The sequence below is a fragment of the Atractosteus spatula genome, chromosome 7 (genome assembly GCF_055471065.1).
Source record: "Atractosteus spatula isolate fAtrSpa1 chromosome 7, fAtrSpa1.hap1, whole genome shotgun sequence".
In the NCBI taxonomy this organism is placed as follows: Eukaryota; Metazoa; Chordata; class Actinopteri; order Semionotiformes; family Lepisosteidae; genus Atractosteus; species Atractosteus spatula.
Genome location: NC_142712.1, coordinates 16155001 through 16179986, shown reverse-complemented (window position 1 = coordinate 16179986; position 24986 = coordinate 16155001). Strand labels below are relative to the sequence as shown.

General features: G+C 38.3%; 1 protein-coding gene across 5 annotated transcripts in view; it reads right to left on the bottom strand.

Moving 5' to 3' along the window:
- Positions 1–24986, bottom strand: part of nbeaa (neurobeachin a) — a 356961-nt gene that overhangs the window by 220590 nt on the left and 111385 nt on the right. For all 5 annotated transcript variants that reach the window (XM_088922429.1, XM_088922430.1, XM_088922431.1 and 2 more), the window contains exons 7-11: positions 21690–21809; positions 17375–17521; positions 3561–3758; positions 2077–2210; positions 588–696 (exon numbers count right to left, since the gene is read on the bottom strand). In XM_088922429.1, the coding sequence (XP_088778555.1) occupies positions 588–696; positions 2077–2210; positions 3561–3758; positions 17375–17521; positions 21690–21809 (708 nt within the window). The remainder of the gene's footprint in view (positions 1–587; positions 697–2076; positions 2211–3560; positions 3759–17374; positions 17522–21689; positions 21810–24986) is intronic.

Genomic DNA, 24986 nt, shown 5'->3' with positions numbered 1-24986 from the left:
TACAATTAAGGAAACTATGCTACCATCTTGGCTTTAAGTTTTAGACCTTGTTTAACAGAAACAGACTTCTTTTCAGACCCCAAAGGCATGTACAAAAGCACCTACAAGAGGAATGACAAAGGAGCCCGACTATTTCAATTCTGCAGAGGTAGCTATGCTCTCGTTCTCACGATTTATCTGATTAGAGACAAAGATCAGGAGATGCTGCCACATGGTGTAAGACAGTTCAGGCTTTAAAAATTCACCCGAAGCTTATACTGCCACAAAATAGGATACTTCTTAGCTGAAACACATCCATGAAGCTCTGGTCTGTTCTTTTTCTTATTTTATTTTTGGGAGCAGATAGATTACCAAGGGAAGTCATTTAGAATTCGCTGCAATCCATTTGACTCGGGAAGTACATGAGCCCCTGTGGCTGTTTACTTTACTTTGTGTATTTGTTTTCGCATGTGTTCAGCAGCATGACAAAAGGTTGAATGTTCAATAGAGGGGGGGAAAAAAGGATCAGGATTTCCTTGAACAGCCAAGTATGGGACTTCTGTGTTATGTGAGGTCTATTTAAGATATTATGGACCGGGCACCTCTACCTTCTCCAGAAGATAACCAATCACCAGGAAGCCTTTTCCTCCCAGCATTTGCTCTTGCATAGCAACTGAACTCTTCAAGAGCTCCACCAGGAAGGCCAGGAGAGTGGCACTGCAAACACAGCAGTTCTAGTCAGCAGTTTGAAAAGGTAGCAAAACATTCAGATGGAAGCTACTTATAGAGAATGGGGATTAAGGACAAATTGTACAAGAAACTCGTATTAAAGGATGATTTTTTCTTCTATTCAAAATCCTTTTTGATCAGCATGTTTTGGCATGATTCATTAATATACGAGTATTGCAGTACACCATTGACATACACTGAGAAGACAGGAATCTTAAAAATATCTGACAAAGCAAAAAAGCAATTACTTCTTTTAGTAATCAGAGAAGCTAGAAGGAGATATTTGTTTACACAAGCAGTACTCACAAATGGGTACAATGGTTAAGCTGTGTTATTAGTACACTGAACAAACAGAAGACTAAATATCCTCATCTCTATCACATTTCATTTTAAATTCTTTATAACCAATCTTTTAAAGCAAGCAAATGCTATTTTCAGAACATATTACTTTTATGTCAGCACTTTTTGTTTCACACTTGTAATGGTAGAAAACTACATTATCGCAAGGCCCTGAATTAATATAACCTTCTTCCCTTGTGCTTCTTAATCAGCTTTCAACAGCTACATCAAATAGGCCAAATTTCAGCACTGACATGCTACACAAGAACAATCAGTCTTCTGCAGAATCCTTTCAACTATTATGCATAAATACAGATTAAAAAAAGAGAAATTTGCAGTATATGGACTAAAATAGGTATGATTTCTTTCATCCCTTCATACAAGAAACTGATTACTGCTTTTTATCATCTAGAAGAGAATTTTACTATCCAGAAGATTGTACAAGATATTTGTTTTTCAATATCATTACAGATTTGTTAGTCTTGTGTGATTTGTAGTGTGCGCATAAAAAGAGAGGATAGAGGGCATATGCATGATGCTCATGGATGCCATGACAGCTTTAACATAATTCTCACATACAGTAATTGAGCTTTTGAAATCCACTTTCATTTCTTTTATTTTCTATTTCTACCTGAAATGAAAGCATGTAAAAAGTCATACTGTTCTTCTGTGACAACAGAACATTTTCTATCACAGAACAATTTCAAGCACGATAAAACTACAAAATCTTTTTCCAGCGGAGGAAAGGAAAACAAAGCACATTGATTTTCCTCATTGAACTGGCTACAAATTGTACTGAGTTAAAAGCTAGCAAGAATTGGCTAAGATTGTCGCGGCACTTAACAGATTTAGATATCAGATTGTAGATCCAAGTTTTAATGCGACAAAATGACTTTTGGATGAGTTGTTTTTCTCATAATAGTATTCACAATAATATAGAGTCAGAAATTGAATTTGGCAAACTTAATTAAATTTGGAATCTGAAATTGTGTCAACCTCTGCCCGCATCAATAATCATTGTCCACTCACCATACTGTGGTTTCTACTTGACTGTCATTCTGCTGACGATAGTCCAGCTGTGCAAACAATGGGAAGAGAACCTGAATCCCACCAATAGAATGGATTGCACTGTGGATTGAGTGGGTCACTATAGCTTTCACATCCTGGAAACAGAAAGCAGCTGTATGTTACACATAAAACACATCATAAACTGCAAACAATGTTTGCATGTGGACAGCTAGTAACAAGATAGATTAACATGGTACCGTAGATTTTAAAGAAATCTGGATTTAAAGAAAATAAATAAGAAGTGAAATCCCAAATTATAATAGAGAATAAAAGATCATTTTAAAACATGAACACAATTTTCCTCATCTGAAGCACTGTAAGAAAAAATATTCCATTATTCCCCAAACCATTTGTTTTGGTTTCATTTTGTCACATTCTTGTTTCTTCTTGAGTCATAACTAGGGCACAGTCAAATTCATGCACAACAGACAACACAATTGTATTATAGGTAATCTTGAAACAAGAGAGAATAAAAACAGCAAGTATAACAAATCCAACAATTTATCAGAATGCTCAGATCATACGATCTGTCCCTCTAATGAAAAAAACAATGTCTACATTTGAATTAACAGGTTCTGAAGGGCTCTGGCTTGAGGCCACAGGCAGATGTCAGCTCAAGCAAGCTTGCTTTCACTTGTGTGATGTATTTTTACACAAGTTTGCTTTGCAGACTTCACAACAACCTTTCACCATTCATCTGTTCTTAACAGCAAGGTTTGCAAGCCACTTGAAGCATCCAAAAGAAGAAAAAATAACCAAGAAATTGTCATTTTAGATTATTTTTACACATCCTTGGTGCTGCCATGTTTCCATGTGTGAATATTTAGATTAATTTAAAAAATAACTGAATTAGACGTTTGTATTACTTACAGAAACAAAAAAAATGTTTAAACATTTTTTGCCTTACACCACAATCATCCTTATGTTTCTCAAATAAAAATAAAGGAAGTGTTATGCAAAGAGAAAATATTAATATTATTGTTAATATAGTCCAAATAAAATTGCACAGTTACCTGGGCCCTTTACTCAGAAAAAGAAACTATCACAAGGGGGTTTCCAAGGAGGCTGAGTGCAGGTTGACCTCTATGATTACAGGTTTGACCCTGGGTCATGTCACTGACACATTTTCATCTGGATTCCACAAGACATTGCGCACAATTGAGAGAACCACTATGACAAGCCTCTCCTCCAATCGGTGCGCAACCTCCTGTACCTGTGACCTACAGTGCCTGCGATGCATTACAATACAAGAGCTTCCAAAGTGAGAGAGTCAAAAGAGTCGGCCTACACTTCTTCATTATCCTCTGTGTGAGGATGCGGGTTAAAATGATGTGAGCCAAGACGTAAAAAATAACACACCACTGGCATTTCCAAATCGATCGAGTTCAACAAATGTTACAGACAGATTCTTATTTATCTTCCAGAAATAAGAAACTAACACAAACCTGCAGCATTAATGCATGGGGAGAGTGCACAAAAATGGAGGGGTTTTCCTTTGGGGAAGACTCCAAGCAGAGCTGTGCGTCTGTGGCCTTGGCGTTGTAGGTGAAGGAAATACTGCTGGCCAGCTTCCCATCATAAAGAACCTGCTTGTGGTGTTCCGCCAGGTGAATGTCACTTTCTGACTTGAATTTAAACGTACTCTAAAACACATTGGGGAGAAGACCGAAAACAAAGAATTAGTGAAAAGCTGAAAGCATATTCTTCCGCTGTGTTTGCAGTAAGGTACTTAGAAGGAATAACAAGCACCTATGGGAGGTGGATTAGGTAGGCTCTTATCCACTCTACCATGACATCTGACTGGCAGTTCATTTGAAGGGGTTTTCATACAATAACCATTTCTCCAAACTAGCCAGCACTGTATACATACACCAACTAACTCCCTGTTTACACAGGTGAACAGCATTACTGCTTTGTTATTTTTTTACAGTGAGGTTTTAGCTCTTCATAATTCTAACTCCAAAAAAACTCTGTGCAAGACACATTTCTTAATTGATGTTAACCTTCTTTCTTTATCTGACATGAGCATTTTTTCTCCAGCTGTCTATGCACATCAATGTACCTGGGTTTTACCAGAACATTTTGACTTTTAGGTCAAAATGGCATTTAATAGCTGGCTCAAATGCGTCATCTGGTCTCCACATTTAATCACTAATTAGCAGCAAGCTGATGTGCTTGCACAAAAAAGGCACAATACTACAAAAATGCAAACACTAGAAGTTCAAATCCAAAATATGCTCCACTGAATACATTTAGAAGTGATATTTCCAAGCCTCCTCAAAAAATAAGTTGGCTGCTAGAATCAAAGCTTAGCGAAAGAGGGAAAGAAAAGCAGGTAGTCATGACCTTCGAAACCATTCTTGTGAAAGTTACATTATTGCCAAGGGATTTCCTGCTATGTCTCACTGCATTTAAATTAATGCATTTATCACTATCTAGGCATCACACAGCTCAGTCCTGTGGGCACAGCAGAAACTGTAAGCAGCTATCGCCATTCCATCATTACAAGCAATACACAGACCCACAGAAAAAAGCAACAGTCACAGTGACAAGTGACATGTCTTTTGTTTTTTTTTTAACAAGGACAGCTCTCCCTTCATGTCAAAAACAGGGACAATAAATGCAAATCATACAGCTATGAGAGATTTGAGATCTTAAGCCAGACAGCTTTCAAGATAGTCCCCCAGACAGACAGCCCAGCTGCTGAAAAAGCAACTGTCGTTAATTGCACTACATATGATAACATTTACACCAACCATGGATTTAACAGCTAGTTTCACAGATCCCAAATGCCGCAAACTGTTGATTACATGTGATAAATTAATATTACTGTAGGTGAGCCTAAGGGTTAACCTTTTAAATGATTTTAGGAATGCTACAATTAAGAGATCTAGTGCTAGTGTATTAATCATAACTTGAATTATTAAAAATAAGATCCTGAGGGGACAAAAAATACAATTTTGTCTAAGGCAATGTTAATAAGCAAATCAATCATCCAGTGTCAAAGGTAAGGCATACAAAATTCATGTGAGGAGCACTTTCCTCTGCTCTGACTCACAGAGAATGATGATTAGCATGAACAGAAGGAAATTAACCTGTCTCAGCAATACAAAAGCAATTATTGTTTCACAAGGTCTCCATGGCATAACTCTCAGAACTTCCTTTTTATTAGAAATTTCCAAAAGTCTGACTCAAGTTCAGTGGTGTGTGAACAAATAAGCAAGCTTGTATACCCTAAGGTAAGTGCTAATTATTCTTCAATTCAGTTTTCGTTTCATCTGAAACACAATTTACGCTATCCTAGCAGTGCTAAAGCACATTCTGACAACATCAACAGCTAAATTACAACACCCTGCCTTGTGTCGCTTTTCTCTGCTTTAGTAAATGAACCCACTGTGCTGCCTACACAAGCTACTCTAAATTGGTCAAAAAACACACAATTTTTTAAAGTACCTGTAAAAAGTGTTTTACATACTGTAAGTACAGGGTGCTTAATAAACTTAATTGGCCTGTTCAAAACAACCATAACATTAAAATGGCAATTAACTTTCGCAATAAAGCTATGAGGAACACAAAAAGGCAGACAACAAGATTACATGCCAGAATGCAGTCACATCAGATATGTTCAACAGAAGATGTGCATTATACAGTACTTCAAAGACATTAAATCTGGGAGAAGCCAGCAACGTGAACAACACCTGGTGTCCCTTGCAATCAGATTTTCTACGTCCAAGCAAGGTCAGCTAACTTCTTTTAAGTACAAGGAGGTGCCATTAATTAAAGGAAAAAATATTAATTAGATCTCTCTGTGTTAGAGCACAGAAAAGATGAGCTATCTCAACCGGCTTCTAATTCTGCTATAGGTGGAGTAAAAGTTACAGTAGCAGCCAATTCACACGATTCAAGTTTTGCCTTCAAACTCATAATATACTTGAAAGATGTCCCTTGTTAGACACATACCTCTCACTTAAGTTAGCAATGCCACCCTAATAAAGGTGAGACATTTGTTGCTGATGAATTTGACCTTATGTAAGCAAAGTGGACTTGCACGCCTAATTAGACAGTTCTGCTTTTCAAGGTAATGAAAAGTTCAGACTTAAACAATGCATACTGTACAGTAACTATCAATATTTTCATGTCAAAATAAAATCTGGGGTTGCAAAAAAAAACAATCCCCACATGTTGAAGAAAAATATTGTCACAGTCAAAATAAAGATCTTATGTGTTAAAAGATTTTCAGTTCTCTGGTTGAGTGCACCGCCAATCGTGTACTGAGTTATTCTGCAGATACCTGTAATTTCCTGCGGTACGGGAATTGCTATATCTGTAAGCCCAGATTTGGAAACTTGGTCACCGTATCAATTGACAACTGTGGTCCACATACTGTACAGGTACAGTATACTGTACAGGTACAGTATGTGCAAGGGAGACTTAATGAAGAAGATCTCCAGCTGAAGACAGAATATAAAGACCCACTTTTCTCACATCTCAATGGAAGTAGTTGACTATTAAGGCATGCAGAGCTGGAACTCAGTCCAAGTGTTTATCTCATTTTATGAAACCCACCTACAGTGCCACAACACCCTTAAACGGCTTCATTTGAGAATGGGTTTTAGAGAATAATACAAAGAGAGTGGAAAAGACAAGATCTTTTTCATGAAAGGGTTGAAATCACTATTACCTCAAATAATCTCATACATGTAGTATCACAATAGAATTTGCTATATTTAAGCAAAGCAGTGTTATGACACAATAGAGGCAAAGGGCTACAATAAATCATTTAAATTTCTGATAAAGGGATTTTAAAAGAAAACATTACAGTACAATATGAGAGGTTTGGTACACAAAACAAAGCTATAAACCATTCAAAACTATTCTTCATTCAGAACTGATTAATTCACAGTTTATCCCTATGCCTTCAGACAACTTAAGTGCTATAGTACCTGTTTCTGAAGAGGGTATAACGACTCTCATTATCTGTGGAACAATTGAAGACAAACGTCACACCATGGTTCATTTTTCATAAAGTATTGACTGGGTCAAACCCAAAAAGCACAAGGCAAATTAGTTCTACTGTTCTAAAATGTATGTCAATTTCCTTTGGCAATGCTCCAGTATCTCTACTTAACAAAGGAAATGAAATATGCTGAATCTTAAAACTGTTTTGATAGCACAGCACATAATACTCACACAACATACAAAAGCAACCTGATGGACCTAACATCTACAGAATAAATTGAAACGTTACTGTAGGCAAGTGTAAAACAAATCAATATAGCAATCCTAATGAAAGCTGGTCTTTGTGCATGCATAACATAAAGTAAAGATGATCTTGAAAATGGTACCATATGTCAAGATAAAATGATGACAGCATTGCATATAAAGAATGGAAACTTCTATTATAACTCCCAACCTCAGACCCTATGCTAAGAAAGGGCTGTTCATTGTGTTGTTTTAGCTACTGTACACCGCATGAAGTGTTACAGCATCATGATGTAATTTCACGGTGGCATGGAATTCTAAGAAAACATAATTGAACACTGAACAGCATTAGAAACATTAGAAGGAAGGCACGAGTCTTTCTACCACCACAAGAAGCAAGTAGTAAGTCTAACAAAAAGTAACAGAATGTGCAGGAAACAAGCTGTTAAAGCAACCATCCAGCCCTGACACTAAGATTTGGTTGGCGAAATTGTACCTGACAGCAGGTCTTTGAAGATTTAATAATCAAGAAGAAACTGAAACACTCTTTTTGAGGTGTTTTCTTTGAGAGTGGAGATTTAATCCTCAAATAGCAACAATAATGGCCAATTACCAAGGATTTTTTTTCTTAACTATACCATAACACTTTCCTTCTTTAACGCTGGTACTTCAATCCCTAACAATATTCTCCTTTAAACACAAACATGCATGTTTACCTTCACTTTGAAATTAAAGTCCACTTTTTAGCAATTATATTCTTGACTGTTCCCTTTCCAACGCAAGCATGCCCTATTCTAGTACTATTTTAGTACTCTAGGTCATTTTTGGACTGTTTAAAATAAATATAGTAGGAAGCTCCTGAGTGACCTACTGTAATTAGCAAGGATGCCAACTCAAAGGCAGGTTGTGCTCAATGACCCAAAGATTGAAGTTAAAATGTGGGTCACTTCACTAGTCAACTGTGGGGTTCCCCAAGAGTGGGTGGCACAGTGGTGCAGTGGTTAGCATTGTTGCCTCACAACAATGCTAACCACTGCTGGGGTCCTGGGTTTAATTCCTGGGGTGCTATCTGCATGGAGTTTAAATGTTCACCCTGTGTTTCCTCCAGGGGGTTTGGTTTCCTTCCACAGTTCAAAGACATGCTGGTATGTGAATTGGCTTCTGTAAACTGGCCCTGGTGTGAGTGTGTGTGTGTGTGTGTTGGTGTGTGCCCTGAGATGGGCTCGCATCCCACCCAGTGTGAATCCCAGTTCCCAGTGCTGCCTGGCCGCTGCAATCCTGAACTGGATAAGATGTAACCAAAAGTGATGCGATGATGCAGTGATTCCCCAAGTGGCGGCAGATAAATAACTAAGCAGTCCCACAGCAGGGCTAGTCAGCGAGGATGCTCTGTTTTTCCACAAATGCTAATTCCTGCAGTGTGATCAGCACTTGCTGTGACATCGCTAAGAGACATGTCGGTCCTCCAGTTAGTGCTAACTCTACTGTCAGGTGTGGTGGAGCTCACAGTGTGGCAAAGGGCTCCGCACGTGGATTTGCTGTACTGCAGAAGACAGCTGAACCTTAAAACAACTGCTGATTCCACATGTTGTGGGTAAAGTATGTAACAAAAAAGTAAAAACATTCGCAGATATTATTTTTAAACCAAAAATAAATTCCAGATAAGTACAATACTTTGTAGATGTTTGCTGGTTCAGTTATTCGCTAATGTATTGGCCAGCAGTGGATGAAAAAAGAAAGGGTGCAAATCAATTTTATTTTCAGATACAATTACCATTGCTCGGAACAGAATGGATTATGACCCACCACCTCTGTAAATTCAATGCTGCTCATAAGTGACCAAGAAAGACTACAGTACTGTATGTGTGAGTTTGGAATTCCAGGAACCTTCAGCTCTTGAAACTTTAATAGTTTTCAACTCCAATCCACAGAGAAGTCCCAAGTGTATCACATCTACAAGTGCCTGTTCATCTGCATGAGTTTTTAATCCCAATGTTTTTTTTCAACAGTACTCCCACCCATTTGAATGCATTAAAGAAGCAGCCTCCGTCCTTAAGAGATGCTTTCTGACAGGCCTTCAGAGGGGAGTTTCATTTTTTGTTTTCCTTTCTTTAACAAGGAAGCTGTTATATGGCCGCAGAGCTTAACCTTATTTGTGTCATTGTTTTAACAAGAGTCTCTCAGTTTGACCTCAGGGAAATGGAACCTCTCCTCCCTTTTATAGCTCAGCTGTGTCTTGGCAGGTTGATTCGCTCCTGTCTTTCATAAGCCTCCTTTAATTTCCCTGTGCATATGGGAGACTTTGAGCTTTCATAACACTTACTTAAAAGTAAGTACATACAGTATCAACAAATTCTACAAATTGTTGCTTTCTCGGCTACTTCTCTAGATCTTTTCAGCTCTGTCCAGCAATAAGGAATAAAAGGATTAAAAAAACTATCCAGTGTCAAAATCATTCCATTTTCCAAGTTCATAAATCCAGTTAAAAGTCTTAAACATTTTCGGATTTGGCTGAAACCACAGTCTATATCATTCAGAAGGAAGTGCAATAAGACTTAAGAAGCCTTCTTTCTAGCACCTGGAGAGCTTTCAAAAGAGAGAGGAAAAAGCCCAGAATTCACACAAGGCTTTGAAACTATTTGTCAATCATGCAATTTTTCATAGAGTAGGTTTTTGATTTTGTACAAGAATGACAAGGTGCAAAATAGAAAAAAAAAACTTTACTTTTGATTTTTTTTTTGCTGTTCACTAGAGGCTACTACACCGTAGGTCTGTGTCACTGCAGGGAGAAATGACAGAATGATTTGTAATGCACCACATGCATTTTTAATAGTGCTTCAACAGTGGCTAAGTAGGTCTAATTAAATAAATTTTTAAATTTCAATATTCTAATACTCAGATACTTTATTGGCTAATATCTTTTGTAGCTCGTGATATGTACTCATTTATCTTGGAAATTTAAGGCATGGTCAACCACTTAAGATGGATTTATCCAATGCGTTAGCACAACTATGTAATCAGGAGTGGTGCAATAATAAAACTTTTATGAGATATGGAAAGTATTCTTTTTTCAGAGTTGAAGGATCTGCAAAGACCCCACAATTCAAACCGTCTCTTTCAAAAACACATACAGTATGAAGCTGTTCATTTTCATCCATGACAGTCAGAAATCAAAATGCTGGCCTTCTGAACATACAGTACAGTACAGTACAGAGTTTCAAACGCATTGCCTACTAAGAGTAATCTGACTTGAAAATTTTATATTCAGAAATACAAAACTGCAGAAAAGAACTACCTACTGTATAGTACTGTATAACATGTCTAATAAAGTGCACTTACAGTAGGTATACAAGTATACTGGAGTTCAAACATTTACAGCATATTGAAGAATTTCCCAAACGTATGTAAATTTTGCATCAGGCACAGCACACTGGCATAACAGTTAACACTACTGCCTCACAGCTCCTGTGTCCTGAATCTACATTTTATTTAGAGTTTGCATGAGAGCATGAGATTTTGTCTCCAAAGTGCTCCATTTTCAGCACCATCTTTCACAGAGTTGTTGCCTATGTACTGCAAGTTAGTTAATGTCTCAGAATGGTCCCTGTGTTTGCTGGGTGTTTTGTCCAGGAGTAGCTCCCACCTTGCACAGCAGGAATAGGCTTGGGAATATCTTACCAATAAAAAACAAATTCAGATGAAAAATAAGCATTAACCAGAAACCCTCGGGTCTGAAAACATCCATAAATACATCATTTAGACAGAAAGGAGGATACATCTGAGGTCAGATTGTCATCTTGGATCATGACTGAGACTGGGTAATCACAGAAAACATTCTGTATTTTAATATTTATTAAAATATACTGTAGGAGTTTGTAACTTAGAAAGGGATAGAAATTTAGTAAAATAACACTCTGCTGTCTGCCCTGTCTTTCTCACACCCAAAGAAGGCTCCACAGCCGAAACACTGTGTTTTCTTTCTTCTCTTTTCAGCATGGAATAAACCTAATACTTGTTTCCTTTGCAGACTATGCATAATGAACACAGTAACCCACCTGAACTACTCCAAAATAACACTATGTCAATCAGAGAATATAGAGAATATTTGTCTGAGTTTACCTGTTTTGTTGAAAAAAGGTAAACAAACCCAACAGAGATGGAGGTAAAATGGCAGACTATTACTGCAGTCACAGCTTTGCTAAAGGTAGGTATCAGGTAAGAATAGGAAAAAGCTAAGAATATTTCACCAAATGTTTTAAATCATATAAGCTCAAATGACAGGCTATTAAAAAAACAGAGATGAAAAGTTAAAAAGTATTCAAAGTAAACACTTCCCTGTAGGTGACCCCAATTATTGAGGGAAAAAAATAACTCTCTACAAGTATTGTCAAAAATAAAACCCTCCACTGAATGTCAGAAACACATACTGTACTGTATCGCAGTTACAATAAAACTGGATTTAGAACAACCCTACAGTTTTACTAAGTACAAAGGCAACACCAAGACAGTCTGCCACATTCCAGATATGTTTATCTAAAATCCTAAAAGAAATGTTTACTGAGCAATGGCAACTGAACTATCTCTCTCATCACACTAACAGATTTTTTAGCCTTTTATAAATAACTGCAATGGCTTTCAGGAAAGAATGCCTTTACTTGTGAATTGTGAAAGCTGTTGTAAAAAGCTGACAAAAGCAGCACGATGCTGGTCATCATGTGATAGATGAAGAGAACATAGAGTGCACATTAATATTAATGTATTTAAAATTTCTTTTAAATAAACATTTCATTTTAGCATAGTAACACAAGTCACCGAGATGCCTAATGTAAAAATAAACTTGAACTTTTATTATTCTCTCTAAATTTGTGGAAACGCATACAGGTTGATAAAGAGGGCTTACTTTTGAGTGTGAAGCCAAAAATGATATAATCTAATTTAAAGTAACAGCAAAAAGCATCAGAACAAAAACAACGCTTCTATCCAGGACAGTTCCTCTGCTGAGTCTAGATAAGAAAAAACACTTCTTCAATTCAGATGAATAAATATTTTATATTTATAAATAGAACAAATACTCAAAGTACCCAATCCTTTTTTTCTTGCAACCAATCATGATTGCAATGAAATAAAGATTCAGATTTAAACACAAGTTTAAGTGCGATCTCCTAACTTAAGTGTGATGTCAGTTGCTCTCAAAATTTGAATGCATCAATACTTGCAAATGATAAGGCATAATTTACAGCAAAGAATGTCAGCTGATTGGTAGAAACTGATCTACTGTACTACACATCTTGGCTTGGGAAATCTGATCTGATGTCATTTGCGAGACAGGTCTGTTTTGAATTTGAAGATCTTTGGTACTACAGTATACTGTATGTATAGGGATTAAAAGATGTCATCTCCACATTTCAAAGTTTTATACTGCATTAGTTTTTATTTCTTCTCATTCATTTACTGTACATTAAGTCAACAAGCAACTAATGGCTTTCTATTTTGCAGTCTATTTCTGAGGAATTGTCATTAAATTTTGACTCTCGTGTGCTACACTACGTACTCAGAATACTGATGGGTACATACAGTAGTAATGATCTATGGATCTTTACACAACCACCAGTCAAAACAGATAAACAACATGCTTCAACATTATTTCAAAAATCATATACAAGGCTCCTTATTTTTTTTTTAGCTTTCAATGCACCAAAAAAGCAAAAGAACAACTGCAAGATGGATGCTTTTTACAAAATGCCTTCTGTGTTTTAGATCACTTCTGTGTAAAAATGCCTGAAACTACAGTTTAAAAACAACAGATTCCCCAATTCTTTTTTGCATTGCCACCCTTTTATCATACTTGTATGAATATGTTACTCAGGCACTAGGACTGATTTTGTCATACTGTATAACGTGCTGCTGAAATACCATAATTATATGAGATCTGATGAAGTAATGATATGACATCAGTGACATGCTGAAAGCCCTGAGCTTAGCCTTAGTTAGAGCTCAGTGATGGTCCAACAACATTTATTCATAAAAGGACCAGCATGGGGTAGACAATCCAGATACACCAGGACACAGACTAAAATCTCAACCAAAGCCTTACACCACCTTGCTTAACAGAAACTACTTTAGTTCAACGGCTTCATGGAGCAAAGGGACTATGCAAACAATGAGAGGAGGGAGCGTCTTCAAAAGACAGGCACAAGGTGAGTTCAGAAGGCCCCCCATGTACAGTACTGTACGTAGATGGATTTCAAGAAGTTGCTTGAACACTAAGGATCACCTGGCCTACAGGACATTCTACAGTATATCTTTGAGTAGGGAGGTGCGTCACCATGCGTTAGCCGCAAAGAAAAAAAGTTAATTCCTCGCTACAAAATCGAAAGAAGAAACAACATTACAGCTGCTGAGTGTTCTTCAGGTGTGAGCTATGGTCATGCCAAATTCTTATGGTTCTCCAATCTATTTTTCAGAGTTCAATTAACCTTTCCTTATTCTATATCTTTGCTTACCACATATCATCACATCTTTGTACAGAGCATACTGTGTCTAAAAACAGAATAAACCATATTTTAAGGTGTACATTTTATTCAAACCCTATTTATGGTGAAGCAGCTCATAAAATCAATGAATAAAGTTAGAAACGTATTCTCAGACAAATGCTAATAAGGTACTGTACTATAGAATTATTAAAAATTAATTTAATGATTTAAATTAATAAATTAGTCCTTTATACTTTGTTTTGATAAAAGCTGTTCCTGAAAATTACACAATATGGGGCATGAGGTATACTGCATTCCATTCTTGCTTGTGGGCTTATTTTAAAATGTGGTGTGGGGTCATTTACAGCTCTTGTCATATCATTAGATGGGTCACATTTTGGTTGTTTCCTGCTTTCCAGGAGAGTTGTTTATTTCTGCAATAAATGACCATTTTTGTGTGCTTTAAAACGGGATGGTTATTAAGCCAAACATACAGGGGGAGCAGAAGGAGCTACTTATCATGGTCTACTTATTCAGCAGACCTACACAGAATCAAAAAATACCATTTGACTCATCTAAAAGGGGGTAATTTTCTTTGCAAAACACAAACCTCAACACCTTCAGCAATCATTAGGATAGAACGAGACATTCCTACATTATCACTACTGTCTGAGGATTAGATCCAACATCAACCAAGAATCTTCTGATTATAGTGAGATCGACTCAAATACACATTTAAATCATTTGCAAAAAAGCACTTGTCTTCTCAAGCTAAAAGAAACAATCTCTGACCCTCCAATTCCCAACAAACACATTGTATCCACAGAGTAGCCCCTTGTACAGTGGTTCCATTCTACAGATTGAACCAATCTTTGTGCACAGAATGAGAACAACTAATTTTAAGGATATTGTCGGGGATATATCACTAAATAAAAGAAGCCATAACAGAAAAAACACCATACCTTAAGAAATCAGCATCTAAGAGGAATAATAAATGAGATATCCAGTTCTGCTTTTATTATTCAGCCGTGAACTTCTAAAAACTGAGAGGAAAAAGTACAAGATATATTGAGAGTCTTTATGATATTTCCATCACTAGAGACAGCTAAGCCCCATGAGGGATAATTAGTGGACAAAAACATTGACTAACACAGCCTGACTAACAGAATATGACCAACATAAGGTCAGTACCTGTAGCACTAAATGAAGAGACATGCTGAATAATGCAAAAATGTTTCAGCAACTCAGGTTTTAAGAAGTCAGATAATATGACCTTGTCAAGATAACCAGAACATTTAGCTTTTCAGAGTGTTAGGTACTGTTGCAGAAGCAACATGTCCAAGAACTCCTGTATATCTCCATATCCCCTGCCATGCAGCAATGACTAAATTGAAGAACAAAGCAGATTTTTCCAAACTGACAGTCCTGTAGTTAAACTAAATATTTTTAAACACAGTCCTGTTCAGTGGGTTAGCTCCTGGGGTGGGGTGGGGGTGGGGGGGATAGTTATAGTTGTTCTGCATAATGTTTTTGTTTTCAATTGTTTCTTTGTCCCATAAATTTTAAAAGAGGAGCTCTAAAGGGTGAGCATGCAGAGAATATAGCGAGGGTTACTGAATGGTTGTGAAAGTCAGACTTGTTACCAGTCACAATAAAGCTCCACATTGAATGGAGAGTGGCACACAGCAGTGACAGCAGTATGTCTACTGAAAACAAGTAATGAATTCATGTCTGGCACCCAGCAGAAAAAAAGAAGTTAAATGTATTTTACAAAAGTACAACATTCATTCAGTGAGCGTACTATGTGTTCATATAAATAAATAATTCAGACAAAGCCGAAAGATTTAATTTTATATTAAGAAAATTTGATCATGGGGTGGCAATTACAAACTATGAGCAGGTATATACTGTACATAATATATAACATAAATAATGCATGCATTGGATGAAATTTTAACTAGTTCATACATTATTTGCAAGAAATTGACAAAATTACAGAACCTTACAAAAAAAAATGTACATTTCAGAAAATCCAACAAAACATTTTTGGGATTTTTCTAGTTGGAACACATTCAAGCCATGGCATAACCGTTCAAAATCCTCCATGCCCAGAGACCTTACAATGAAGGTACTGATTAAAACAACCCTTTGTTCTTGTACTAAAAGGCCTTAACTGTGTTGAACATAAAAAGAGCAGTACATGGCCTTCGATCAGCAGATTAAATTCCACTGCCAAGCACAGATATTTCTATCACTGTTCCGTAGGCTCAACTTGAGTTATTAGGATCTTTTGAAACACACGTGCTTCTCTGTCGTCTGACAGCTGCCTAGGAGACAGCTAGTGGAGTCTACAGGAGTTTCACAATAAAGCCAGAGAGCTTTCACAGAGAGCTCAAATATGTGGAATCATAAGAGGTATACTGTATTTGCACAAAGCAGGTTTAAACAGCTTTTTGTACATACTGAAGGTACACAATTACTATCTTTTGTAAAATATCTACCAATACAACCTAGGGATCTTTTTTCCTTATTGCAGACATTCATTGAAGGTTCAAGCGATATCTGTTTAATTAGCAGCTTGGACTTTGACAAATTTATACCCGATTTACGTTGTGAACAACTGTCATCATTAAATGGGATATAAAAGCCTCTCTCTCTCTCGAGGAATGTATTAAGCTTTTCATTTCATCTTTAAAATGTAACCTGAATGGTCAATTGCAATCTCATCTCAATCAGCAGCATGATCTACAACAGCAAGATGTGCTACCCTAATGTACTGTAATTTCACTTTCTTGAGAAATAATTGTGGCTATCGTTCCCTCACATCAACGTATTGTACAACAAGCTGAAAGGATCTGAAATGCAGCCCAGGATAGTAATGTAACCTCAAGCAGGAAATCTCTTCACACAGATGAAAAAACACAAATGTACCATGAACATGGCTGTCAATGGTGAATGCATTCTTTACCAACAGACTTAGTGAATCCTACAGTTCAAATCCAATGTCATTTTCCACCATTCAGTACATCTTCCATATCAGTGAACACTGGACTAATGACACACCACTAGTGGACAGATGAGATTTTTGTTCTGCCTCTCTTCCAAAGGACTCTGCTGCATTTGCTAATATAAATCCTTCAAAAACTGAAGTTTTTGTGTTTGAGCTTCTCCAATGACATGATCTGTGATCTATTCAAAGTCATGGACTTAAGTTATTGACAAGATGAGTTACAGCCTTGAGGTCCCAGCGAACATGCTCATGTTCTGGTCACCACCAACCACAGCACAAAAGAATAACTTCAGAGTCATACCTCTCTGACAGCCTTCAAAATCGCTGGCAATCAAGAACTTGGAAAAGCCTGGCTACTCATATTGCAGCTTAGACATCACTTGAGAAAAGACATACCTACAATATGTACCAGAACACTTTTTTCTATTGAACATTGAATATATCATTTATGCCAAGGTTTATCTATGCTAACTCACATAAATATAAAATGGCAGTACAGAAACATTGATTTCACAGATTGATAGGCAATGCAAACGGTTTACATGTAATTTGATTTAGGCAGTCATGTACCTACCTTATATCCAGGTCCCAGCTGATGTATTGCGAATATCTGTGCTGGATTGAGCGCTTCACTGAACACATAGATGGCTCCTAGCTGCCCGCAGAACACTCTGTTAGCATCAGCTGTCTCTGAAGACCCCAGAAAGCATTTATCATAACTCTGAAATAAGAATAGATGAAAAAAAAGAATAAAAGCCATGTATTTATAACACAATCCCAGAAAAAAAGCCCAGACTTCAAAGTAAACCTTAGAGCATGCAATTAAAAAGAATCTTATAAAATCTTTCTCAATGAAGCAAGCTTATAATTACAAGGCTTATAATTCATACTCACCAAATGAAAAAAGAAAAGTTCCCAAGGAACGTGACAATATAAATGGGACACTAAAGATGAAATCTTACCTATAAAGCTTTCTGGCAAAATTATGCAGTCATTATTGCTTCTAATTAATAGCTTTATTTTATGCAGCTATAAAATTAGACTTAATTCTGACATTTTTTAAGGGCAATGTAATATAGGTTGATTAGGAAAGAGATTTTTTCCATTTTGGGGGAGTTTAGAGTATTTTCTTCTTAAATGTTAACAGTAAGCACTCTCACTATATTAGTAGGGTTGACTCCCCCCACAGCCACACGCTCCCTAACCCTTCACAGCTGCGACTGCCCAACACCTCCTCCATCCCCCCACAAACATGGCCGCCTACAGCTACAACCCCCGACGACTACTCACCCACCCATCCCCCACAGCTGCCACTCTCCAACACCTCAGCCATTAACACCTGCAGCACTGAAAGCACTATGAGCACCATCCCCCAGGCCAGGCTGACCATCACAGCTGACCAGGTGAAGAAGGAGCTGAAGAGGCTGCACGAGGGTAAGGCCACTGGACCAGATAACATCTGTCCCAGAGTTCTGAGGGCCTGTGCTGATCAGCTGAGCGGAGTGCTCCAGTGACTGTTCAACCTGAGCCTGCGTTTGGAGAGAGTCCCGGTGCTCTGGAAGACATCATGCCTGGTCCCGGTACCAAAGAAAGGGCGCCCCTCTGTCCTCAACGACTACAGACCAGTTGCACTGAATTCTCACATCATGAAGACACTGGAGAGGCTGGTCTTATCCCACCTGAGACCCCTGGTCAGCTCATCACTGGACACCCAACAGTTTGCCTACCAGCCCAGTGTTGGTGTGGAGGATGCCATCATCTACATGCTGCAAAGGGCCTACTCACACCTGGACAGGGCTGGCAACACTGTAAGGATCATGTTTTTTGACTTCTCCAGTGCCTTCAATACCATCCAGCCCTTACTTCTAAGGAGGAAGCTGGAGGAGATGCAAGTCGATGCCTCCACGACCTCGTGGATCACTGACTACCTGACAGGCAGACCACAGTCTGTGAGACTTCAGAACTGTGTGTCTGAACAGGTAGTGAGTAACACAGGGGCACCTCAAGGGACAGTTCTTTCTCCATTCCTCTTCACCCTCTATACTTCGGACTTTAAGTACAACTCAAAGTCATGCCACCTGCAGAAGTTCTCAGATGACTCTGCAATTGTGGGATGTATCAAGGGTGAGCAGGAGGAGGAGTACAGAGGACTGGTCAGCAGCTTTGTGGAGTGGTGTGGGGTGAACCACTTGGAACTGAATGTTACAAAGACAAAGGAACTGGTGGTAGATTTCAGGAGGAAAAAGGTCAAACCTACTCCTGTCTACATCCATGGGAGTGGTGTGGAGATGGTGGACTCGTACAAGTACCTGGGAGTGCACATCGACGATAGACTGGAATGGTCTAAGAACATCGAGGCCATCTATAAGAAGGGAGAGAGCCGACTCTACTTCTTGAGGAGGCTCAGGTCCTTCAATGTGTGTAGTAAGATGCTACACATGTTCTATCAGTCGGTGGTAGCGAGTGCCATTTTCTACGCAGTGGTGTGCTGGGGCTCTGGGATTAGAGCAGTAGATTCCAAAAGGCTGAACAAGCTCATCAGGAGAGCAAGCTCTGTCATTGGGTCTGACCTGGACTCCTTGGAGGTAGTGGCTGAGAGTAGAATGATGTCCAAACTAGAGGCCATCATGGACAACTTCTCCCATCCCCTCTATGACAGGCTTGCAGGAATGAAGAGCACGTTCAGCAATAGACTGATTCATCCACGGTGCGACAGGGAGCGCTACAGGAGGTCATTCTTGCCGTCTGCCATAAGACTGTACAACGCATCCACCTTGCGTCTTGGCAGAGGCAACATCGACAGTGACCTGTTTCTGGACTAAACACATCTACACATCTACTGCTAAATCTGTTCTCTTTCTTTTTCTTTTTCCCGTTTACAACCACTTTTTGTGCAATATATGCCAGGGACCTGTGCAATACATTTATATTTATATCTATAGTTACATCTATATTTATATTCATATGTGTGATACGATTTTCTGTGTACTGTTCTGTTCTAGTTTGTTCTTGTGTGTCGGACTGTGAGTAACTCTTGTATTGTATTGTATGTATTGTACTATTATTATATAATTCGTTACACTGTGGCTGTGTTGTGTGTGTTAAGCTGCTGTTGCACTGCAATTTCCCTCACGGGATCAATAAAGTATCTATCTTGAGCTTACATAAGTAAAGATGTTTGAAGGCAGTTTTCTACTGGGGATGCCATAGCTGTCAGCAGCCTGTAGGGGTCAGTATTAGGCAGGGGTTTTCAGATCTGTACAACTCAGAATTTTTATCTAATACTGCCCCTTCTTTGTTAATTACACCATGATGACTTTGTTTTCAATGCCATGGCACTGTAGTAATGTAGATTTTACATTACACAGATCACATCAAAATCTGTCAAGAATGTTAAAGAGAACAACAAGTGGTCATTTCAGTGAAAGTCTCTAACTCTGATTCTTCCATGATCCTCCACTTTACCAGATCCTTCAAATATTCTTGCATACTGTATGTCATGACTTGATACGGATGTTTTAGTACTCCAACCTCTTTCCTGTCCTTCCAAACCTTAACGCTGTTCCCATGTGTATTTCTACAGTGAAGTATCATACTGTATCTCTGAGCAAGAAGACTGTCAAGAACCAACACGTTTTACTTTTTAAAGAAGTCATTGATTTGGTTGTTTTTTCCAAATGAGGAGAGTGAATGCCCACAAGCACTGAACACCTCTTAAAATCTCCACTAAAACTCAGTGCGCAGTGCACCATCACATTAATTTTAAATGGAAAATTTCCACAATACATATGAGATTAGTTATTAAGCATAAAATCTGACAATTTGTAAGCAAAGACTGCTTTTCCCCTTTTTTTCCAGTTGAAAATGACAAATTGTGATTAATATTTTAAAATGTACAAAACATCTCCTACATTATGTGCAATTTGAAGATTAGTCATATTACTTTAAAAATCAAGGACTTGTTTTTTCAAAACATTCCTCCTTTGTACAGCAAGTGTGTTAGGTTAATGTTCACAAAGGACTCAGCCCGCAGAGATTCACAGTGTGAAATGTTTTCATGCTTTCCACTGAAGTCTGGAAAACTGTGAAGATAAACTTATATAAGACTAAGTGGACATCTGGCTATATGACACCTAAACCAGACACTGTGGTGAAAATCTGTGGCCACTGTTATGTTCTGGAACTAATAAACCAAAAAGGTTAAAAAAATCAATGAGTTCATAATAAAATAATGTAAACAGAAAATCAATGCTGCGTTATCTTTTAATTTTTTGAAGTCTCTATTCAGTTTATTGGCCTGTTCCTTTTTCTTTAGGTTAATTATACTGGTACCTGCTGATTGCAGTCTTGGTCTGACTGTATACTAGACTCTCCATTTAAAATGACTGACAATAAATTTGTATATTTTTGTTTCAATAATCCTAAAATGAAACCTGCTTTGAATCCCATAATTTAGTCCCAGTGGCATAGATGCATCATTAGAAAAGAGGAATGAGGTTAGGGTGACTGAACACTCATTTTCTGAAAACACCCAACTTTATAGGCTTAATGTACTGTATTACAGTGTGTGATTAGTTTAAAGAACAATGAACATTTTAATTTGCCAAGTAAACCAGCATTTTAGATAAACAGATTAATGTATGCCAATAAACACAAACCCTTTAGATCAAAAGATCCCATGAATGGCATCACAAGTTAAAAAAAAAAACATTTTTCTCAGTGGCCATTTTCTGGTGCTGATGAGAATTACAAATGTATAATTTGAAAAAAGCATTAAGTCATGCCTAAAGCAAAAAAAAAATCTATAAACTTAAACATGTTTCAGCACCCAGCAGAAGGGAAAATGAAATACCACAAAGCCTGCACAGCAACTGAAACGGGACACTTACATCATTGGTGTTAACATGCCAGGCCATGTCACCATAAGATACGAGCTGGCCATTCACATAACACCGAATCTCACTGTTCCTCCAGCGGTTGTAGATGTGAACGATACTGATCATATACCACTGAAAAAGAGAGAGAGCAAAAATGAACACTAGAGAATTAAAAATAGCATTGTTAATTGAACTGGTTACAGCACCAATAAGTCGACATGAGACAGTAGTAAACATTCCAAAAATGATCTAGTTTAGCCGTCACCATGCACACTTTGGATTTTCTTTATATCCATGACTCTAGCCTTCATTTTCACCACCAATCCAAGCGCAGAACTCAAACTCAAGAGTTTGTTTCACGAGTGTTTTTAAAAATGTGTATTTTATGTAAGAAAAGGAAGTGGAAGCAGCACAACAGTCTGAGTCTAGGCTGTGCTATAGCATGTTGGTGGGAAGAAAGAGAGCTTTGGAATGGCTCGTCTTGTAAATGTCTCACCCCCACACTATACACAGTATGTCCCCAAGGGGGAGAGAGGTACGAACTGGTCCAAGATGAAGTGAGGGCAGCAGTAGAAATAGAGAGAGGGAGCAAAACAGCTGGAATAAGGCTAGAGGCTGCTCAGAGCCTCACCAAATTAAGTCAGCCTGTTTATAATGTCTGGCCTAGCCCATCTAATCTGTTTTGTTGAGCTAAAATGGAGTCACCAGCTTGTGCAGTATGGCCAGGGAACAGAACACTGGAGCACACCCCTTGGAAAATGTACAAAAACAATGGCAGAGGTCTTGTTGCAGGCATCATGACCAGGTCCTTAAGACCATTGCAGACACCATCTGCGAAGCGATCCGTGACCACAAGCATCCGCATCAAGCCACACAAGCCCTTGCTTTTTAAAAGCTGGACAACACCCAAAGCAAACATCAACATCTTGCAAATTCAGATGACAGTAGGCTTGGATTTGTCATTAAGGTTCCTCCATCACATCAGTAACGCTGCACTGAAACCAGACTTTATATTTGCCTCGGAGACAAAGAAGCAACTCGTCATGCTGTAGCTAACAGTCCTCGCTTGAAGGAGGTGAATGAGAGGAAGAGGACTAAGCTGAGCAGCTGGGCAGTGATACTTGCAGGCAGGGCTGCAAGACCAGGTGCAAAGGGCAAACTTCTCTACAAAGCTTAAAGTATGTTGGGCTTCACAAAGTCAGGAGAAGAGCCATCAGTAAGACCACCGAGGCTCCTGAGAAAGCCGACACCATGGGTGTCGCGTCAGTGCCCCCTGAACCCAAGCCAAGTTCTGGCCAGCCTCAGCGGGGTGACCTGGGCGATGGTGTCTGATGTTTAAAACCCAAAACACCCGATGACTCCAGGTTACATCACTGATGAAGCACTCAACGTGGAGAGATTAATGTTATCATATTACTGTTACATCATTAAAATGGAAAAATAAGACTTAACCATAATATTCTAACGGTTGCACTGGGCCATTAATTATATTTAGAACTCGGGTTACCTTATAAATACAGGTACAGCTTTAGAACTCAGCTCATAAACATGTCCAAAAGGAGACATGCCATTTACACTGTAAAAATACAACAAAAACGCTTTTTTCCATATAAGTAACGTAATAGTATTTTTGTAGGATTAAATCTGCAGTGTCTTTGATTAAGACAACACAAAAAGCTTTCACTGAAATCAATACAATGTTCTAAAAACCGTTGACAAGCTCAGTTTCTTTTGACGGTCTTTTTCTATTTAAATTAGGAGGCACAACTACATCATAAATTCACCTTCAGGGAATTCATGTAGGTAATTCAGACAAACCCTACAGCGCACAGGGAGCATCAAAGCATTGTCAGAACCTGACCTCTTCTGACATGCAAATTCACAGTGCAGTGATCTACTTTCTGCAATCGTAATATCCACTTCAGAGGCAAAACCTTCTTAACTCGTCTGCCAGGGCCAAAACAGGTAGAATCAAGAAACTGCTTCAACTAAAGGAAGGCTGGATATTTAACGGATATTAGGACTCCAGAATGTGGATTTCATACGCCGCATATATCTATCTGGGCCTTTTCTTCAGGCAACGCAAAGCTGATTTGGTCATTTTCCCATCATCCAAGAGGCAAGCGGAATGAAATGCTTAGTTTCTTTCTCTCTACACTATGCCCCTCACTGCATTACATGCAGGCCCTGATACTTTTAAAGCTGAGGCACAGCAATAAAATGTCACTTCAGAGGTGCCTCCCATTAATGGCTCCAAGGTGGCTCATCCGGTAAAAGCCTGCTCTTGAAATTGTGAGATCAGTTCTGCAGCTCATAGGTCACTGGGTTAAATTCCAGCCCTGCCACTCATAGGCAGTGGTCAGGAGTTGCAAGTGGCAATGCATGATTGGCACAAAGCTGTCACGATCGGGTGGCTCATGAGTAGGATTGAGCATTTTTTAGTGAGAGCTGTGCACGTAGCCCTTTAGACAGCTGCTTGTATTACAGAGCTGCCGCATTAAAAAAAAAAAGAGGATGGCATAGTACTGCCAGTATCTGAAGCCGTACTCAAGTTGTAAGAGCACAGCAATGGGATAAGCACTGTGGTGTGGGGTGGATGACATGAACTTTGGGCAAGGGGGTGGTTACCCTTTCAGTCACTGTTCCTTCTTGAAGTAACTAACACCCTTAGCTGGGCTGGTACTTCCTGAAGAAGTTACCATTGGGCCAGTGGGAAAGCCTCAGGAAATGGTGGAAAGATATTCTTTGTAGCTGTTTTAACCAAGAAAACATCTATTTACCAAAAGGACCACATTTTTAACAGTGTTCCCCCCTTAATTCAAACTAACATATCAAGGAGTACGAGTTTGCTCTCTTTTTCTGAGCTGACCAGGGAGTTTTGCTGAATAACAATAGCCTGTCCCAGATGCAGAGCATTAAAAACACATACTTCACTGCAAGTGGTACATACACCTAAGGGTAGATTTTCATACTGTAGCTATCATATTATGTCTGTATACCCTACCTGTCACTTCTTTTGACAGTAGGTAATCACAATAAAAGGCTCCACTTTTAATATCAGTATCTCTAATTTTATGTTAAAATGAATACAATTTGCATTTATTTTATAATAAAAAACAGTTTACATAATAGTTTAATGAAATTAGTGCTTATTAGTTTTATTAGTAATCCTTCTGAACCAAAAAAATAAAATCCTTATTTAGATTTACAAAGGTACAAAACTTGATTTCATAAACACTTTGTCCTCCATTCTGCATTAAAATTACCCATCAAAGTCCGCAGTGAAGAAAATCAGATAGCATGATCCTG